Raw genomic sequence first — 6,000 nt, 5'->3', positions numbered from 1 at the left:
AGATTTTTCAGCGAGAATATTTACTATAGCCATGTATAATTCTTTGCAAAAATGTAACTGTTTTTCTATTGATTAACAATACTGACACTTACTTATGAACAACAGAGTTTCCAGTTGAGCACTTTTTTCAGTGTGAAAGCACTGGCTATGTACATTCTTGATTTTAGTATACACACTCATACAAACTACTGTTGGAGCACACCAGAGGCGGAAAACCAAGAGAGGTTTCCTTCTCTAAAGGGGAGTGTCAGAGTCGACAAGGCCTCTCTTACACAATATGTAAACGATAGTATATCCGAGGTAAACCATGTAGGAACTCAAATGGCAACCGGAGAGCTCTTGATTTGAGTCATGAAGAGGATCATTCACTGGCAATCCTAAAAGTCTTCATCTCTACAGTTCAGTGAATTTGAACACAGAATCCAAAATGATGAACAGTGTTGAAACAGCAAATGACAGTCGGTCCGTCGGTCCGTCGGTCGGTCAGTGAGTCAGTCTACCGGTCGGTCAGTCCCAGGCCAGTCGAGATACAAAAAGCAAAGCCACAGCCAAACCACACTGCTTGTGCCACTGTTAGAAATTGGAGAAACTGGACGATAATAATAAAATACCATCATTTTGTCACAATTAAAGGCATTTGGAAATCATTTTTTCCCCCAATCTCTCTTCTTGTTCTTCTTCTGTCGTCGTCTTCTTTTTTTTTGATACAGTATAGAAACAGTAGAACAAATCAGAGTAGAGTAGAAACAGGCAGTCTTTGGTGGGGTGGGGGGCTGCTCATGTGTTGTCTCTGTTACCTGCCCCCCACCTCGCTCAGTGTCATAAAGTGGATGTTGGAGGGACAGTCGGACAGCTCCGGCTGCTGCTCTATAGGCAGGGAGTAGTAGCCGTCGTAACCCTGAACGAGTCCTCCGGATAGCAGCTGCTGTTTCTCCGCCTCGCTCCACGCCCGGCTCCCGGCGTCCCCTAACTCCACCCTCTTCCTCTCCCTCTCCCACGCCTCGTCCACCGCTCTCTTTCTCGCCTCCTCCCTCACACGTGCCCTCTCCTCCTCCTCGTTCCCGCCGTAGCGCACGCACAAGCACAGCGCCCCCTGCTGGAGAGTGATATCAGCGAATCGTCGAGTCCTGCCGTTCACCATGGCGCTCATCTGAGACACGCTCACGTTCACCCCGTTCTCTAGGACGCGCCCACCAACTCCTAACCCTAGGGCGAGGTCTTCCTCGATAGGACGGGACTGGAGGAAGTGATGGGTGTCGCAGCCGTGCACGGTGAAGCTCAGCCCGCTCAGGTGGACGGCACCGTTTAAAATGGCTGCCACGCGGCGGCTGTCCTCGCTGGCCACGCCGATGACTTCGGCGCTGACGTGGCCGTGGGAGACGGCAAACCGGATGCTGGGGCCGAGAAGAGAGGGTCGGGAGCCGAAGGGAGGGGGGCGTGTCGGCCTGTGGCAAGTTGACCCTACAGGCTCCGAGACTAGAGGTAACCTGTCCAGAGAGATGAAGCTCCTCAGCTGTCTCCTCAGCTCACACTGGATGCCCAAAACCACCTGGAAAAGAGAGAAACCGGTCAGAAGTTTAATAATTGCTCATTGGCTTACTGGACACATGTACAATGGGCCTTTTTTTTTTTTCCGCAAAAGACACTTTGACATGTTTGAGTAGGAAAAGAAGAGGCGTAAGTAATAAAACTTCTTATAAAAATGTCATCTTGCTGCTTCAGTTTCAGGGTCTTGGTGGTGTCCATGCTGACTCACTGTCACACCGTCGTGGCTTGCTGGGACACTTGGAGCGTTAATAGTACTATAAACAGCTGTACTTTCCCCACTGTGACAAGTCAAAAGACATCAGCTGTGAAGGCCCTGAACGTTGCAGACCTGAGTGGACTGCAGCCATGATTAAACGCAAATTTCTGCCAATAAGGGTCTCTCAACCAAAACAATACCAAAGAACACACTTTGACGATGTTGTGAAGCAGTGTGGGATCATGGGAGCTGCAGTGAAAAACCATCTCTCTGAAATATTCTTGCGTTGCTTTTACTAACGGACTGTTTTGGACTGTAAAGTTAAGGCATATTAAGCGTACAACCGTCATGACCTACTAAAAATTGTCCCTACATGCAATAACCTGCCGTTTGACTGCAAATATATACCAGCGGAGGTCATGATGGGGGTGGGGGTGGGGGGGTTAGCAGGGTTACAAGCTAAGCTAAAGGCTACGCAGCACAAACTACAGACCTCCTCCTTGCAAATGTATGACCCCTTTCCAACAAAACGGACAAGTCAAGACTGAGGGTAACATCGCAGCGCTCGCAGCAACACTGAGAACTGTTGCATCCTGAAGAGACGACTGAACTGAAACACCCACTGACTGAATTCACCGTTAGAAATGCAAATTGACTACCATATGTTTATTTGCACACCAGTTGCACTTTGAATACTGCTCTTATTTTCATACTGTTCTTTCTATATTGTTTTTAATATCCTAGCATGCCGCTGTAATTTTTTGTGTTGGTGTCATTAAGTGACTTTAATGACAATGTATTAATCATCAAAAGTATCAGTTTTCTATCTATTAACCATTCACAATCATGTATCTAATTATTAACAGACTTGAAGCTATTTTATAGGTAGCTAAAGATAAACCTCTGCTGGTTACTACAACCCATCCGTCCAACAGTTAATACAGGAGCACACAATCAGAGCTTTGGGCTTGTAGTGGTCAAAAAGCTCACCTTGCTGGAGTCCCAGTTCTGTGTCTTGGTCTGAGTCTTCATCAGTTCGTATGTTTGTTCCATTCTGCCCACTTCAGGCTTCGGAAAGCCTGGGACAACATTATGAAGCTGGAAGCCAAATAGCTGCAGCCAGCTACCAATGTCTGGACACAAAACACACACACACACACACACACACAAATACAGAAAGAGAAAGACAATTGCATGGAGGGACAAAGTTAGAAAATAATGTGTATACTGCAAAGCAAACAAAAAGTCATAAGGCCAGGGAAACAACACCTTGTACAGGAAATCACACAATATATGAGCATATACGTGGCAGAGATAGCTCCCCTTGTGTTTCCCTCACAAACAGATTCCTTCTGTAATAAACAATCCTGTTGCAGAAAAACGTGACAGGCCAAATGAATGTTCCATTAACCAGAAGGACATACGCTGCCACCGACATCCTATATTCATTCTCCCACTCTCCTATTCCATCTCTTTCCCTTGCTTGAGTTTCTGTTTTGTCTCTTGGGGAAACAGTATGTTCTTGACAGACAGAGGGAACAAAACATAACCGTCTGTGTTAAAAAACAAGCTGATCAGAGGCATGGCTGTCCTTTCTGTTGCCAGTACATTTTGTCTGTCACATCTTCTCTCTCTGCCACGCAGCTCACCTGTAGTTAGCTGTGAGCCCTGTTCGCTCACTCTTTATGGCAGATGGTTCCAGTGTAGGAGTGTGTGGGAGTAGGTCGCGCTGAGTGAAATATCTGCCTGTATCTGTGTGAGAGCTTTAATGTGGCAGCTCATGTGAGTCAGTCAGTCACTGATTCACTGTTCGAGAGTGTGTGTGTGTGTGCGTGTGTGTGTGTGTGTGTGTGTGTGTGAGTGTGTGCGTGCGTGTGTGTGTGTACATGCATGAAGCTCACCTGTAGTAAACTGCGTCACCTCCTCCACTCTCCCAACTGGGCAGTTATTCTTGAAGGCGAACAAGTTAAACGGCTTGGGCTCCTTGCTCAGCTCCCCCCACAGTTCGTGGTTGGGCGAAGTCCACCGGCCGGCTAACGTGTCATAATCTCGCCTGCCCAAATGGACCAGCCGTGTGAAAGGATCATACAAGCCACCATGGAAGCCGATGACAAGCTCGAAGTCGGGGTTGGTGTCCTGATAAACCTCTCCATAAGGGGTGTAGAGGATCTCTTTGACCAGTCGGCCCTTGCTAGAGAAGACTGCCCTTGGACTCCCCACACTGTCACAGGCGACATAGTACTCCTCCCCACTGCTCAGCTCCATGGCGATGAGATGGCCCTGCAGGTCGTAGTACAGTGACGTGATCAGATTGCTGCTGTGGTTGTACAAGTGGCTGACCCTGGTGGGGTGTGACAGGTCAGCATAAAAGAACTGCAGCTGCTCGCCCTGGCTGCTCTTGGTGGCCACACGCCGCCCCAGCCCATCATAGCGATACCACACGGTGTGCTCGGTCACTCGGTTGAAGACGCGGGTCAGCAGGCCATTGGAGTTGTAGTCGAACAGATCGTTCGCTCGCTGCCGGAGGAAGCCGTCGTCATCCACGTTGTACTGTAGCTCGCCGAGGTGCGTGATGCGGTCTCTCTGGTCGTAACGCAGTGGTGTCAGCCTAGAATTAAATCAAACATATGTAACAAGATATGTACAATGAAACTGTTGGGAACTTAAAGATCTATGACTCTGTACTATATCCACTATATGTATATATGTATATGACTAAGCACCACCCCTAGAGCTGTTTTGCTTGCAAGGCTAAACATAGAATAGAATAACAACTCAATACACTTGTTTTCACATAGTAATTACACAGTATTTGCTGAAAAACACATTGCTACTAGGTACAGACTTACCTAGCACTGGTCCCATGGCTGAGCAGGTTAATGTTCCCATTAAGGTCATAGCTGTAGCGCCACTGAGGGCGTTCATTTACCGAGGCACTTTGCAACTGGCTGTCTGCATCGTACTCGTAAGTGTAGCGTGTGACGTTGCTGTCCACGCCTACCCTGATGTCACAGGTAGTTGTTCGCCCTGCTGAGTCATACTGGATGGTCATCCAGTAGGCGATGGATTTAAGGATCTCATACTGGACCTCCACCACTTGGCCATAGGAGTTGAATACTTTGGTGTGCTTCATCAGATGGGTGGTGATCACCTGGACAACCACAGATAAAATGGGTTGGCACCAACACTATAATCAGGTGACTATAATCAACCAACTCCTGAGTGACATCTTTAGCTGCTAAATGCTCCACTGTGTTTACCAGCTAGTTGTTAACTTATCCACTGAATTCAAGCTGACCTACAAACCACCAACTTTATGCATTATAAATTCAAACCTGTGGGACCCACAGTTTGTGAGTCGACTCACTGGTACAGTGGATTTATCAATATTGGGTTTTATCGTGGTCTACGAGAGCCGTGAAAGTTAACCAAAAAAGTCTAGTTTCAAAGTTTACGGCCTTTACAGCCACAAATTGCTGACAGATGCTACATTGGTTGTCACTATGAGTGACAGTATTTACATACACAAAGTCATTTTATCCATTATTAATGTAAAAGTGCTGATTAGTGCAGCTTTAAGGGACATTGTCTAATTCATGTGTGTTACGTTTTAGCTGACAGTGACATGCCTACCTGGTTGAGGTCGTAAAAGATGACACTGAACTTGCCGAACTGCTCCACCCGTCCTGATACGTCGACATAACGGTACAGATCAATGGGAAGAGGGGTCTCATTGATGACCGCCTGCATGCTAGTCACTCTGAAGTTGTTGTAGCTGTAGTCGAACCTGGCATTGACCAAGCCTTCTTCGCTAAAGCGGAAGATTTGGCGACTTGTCAAGGGACCTACGCGGAGGAATGAAAGCGGTTTCATGTGAGATACTCACAGATATTCAAGTATAAGAAACACACATGAGCGTGTGCATGCACTACACACATACCACACAAGCATTTGCACACATGGACCTCACAGTTGGCCAGCTTGCTTCCCATATAAGCCTGCCTAATTAATTCAAATCAAGGACTAATTCAACATCATTAACACAGACACACGCAGCGCAATCCATTCAATCTTAACTATCCCCACACCTCTATGCCATTTCCAGTGGTGACCTTTAATATGGAGAGATAATGAAATCTAAAGACAATAGCCATGATGGGCCAATGTGCTCCTTAATGTCAGAACATCAACTTTAACAACACCATTCATCACCTCTGCTGCTAGCTACTATAGCTCATCCTCCATTTAGAAAAAGG

General features: G+C 46.9%; 1 protein-coding gene across 1 annotated transcript in view; it reads right to left on the bottom strand.

Moving 5' to 3' along the window:
- Positions 1–6,000, bottom strand: part of tenm1 (teneurin transmembrane protein 1) — a 156,083-nt gene continuing 150,083 nt past the window's right edge. The window contains exons 33-37 of the mRNA XM_070836474.1: positions 5,378–5,589; positions 4,594–4,895; positions 3,646–4,352; positions 2,735–2,877; positions 1–1,549 (exon numbers count right to left, since the gene is read on the bottom strand). Of these exons, the coding sequence (XP_070692575.1) occupies positions 794–1,549; positions 2,735–2,877; positions 3,646–4,352; positions 4,594–4,895; positions 5,378–5,589 (2,120 nt within the window). The 3' untranslated portion in view covers positions 1–793. The remainder of the gene's footprint in view (positions 1,550–2,734; positions 2,878–3,645; positions 4,353–4,593; positions 4,896–5,377; positions 5,590–6,000) is intronic.

The sequence above is a fragment of the Pempheris klunzingeri genome, chromosome 9 (genome assembly GCF_042242105.1).
Source record: "Pempheris klunzingeri isolate RE-2024b chromosome 9, fPemKlu1.hap1, whole genome shotgun sequence".
Lineage (NCBI taxonomy): Eukaryota > Metazoa > Chordata > Actinopteri > Acropomatiformes > Pempheridae > Pempheris > Pempheris klunzingeri.
This window is presented reverse-complemented; position numbering and strand designations above follow the sequence as displayed.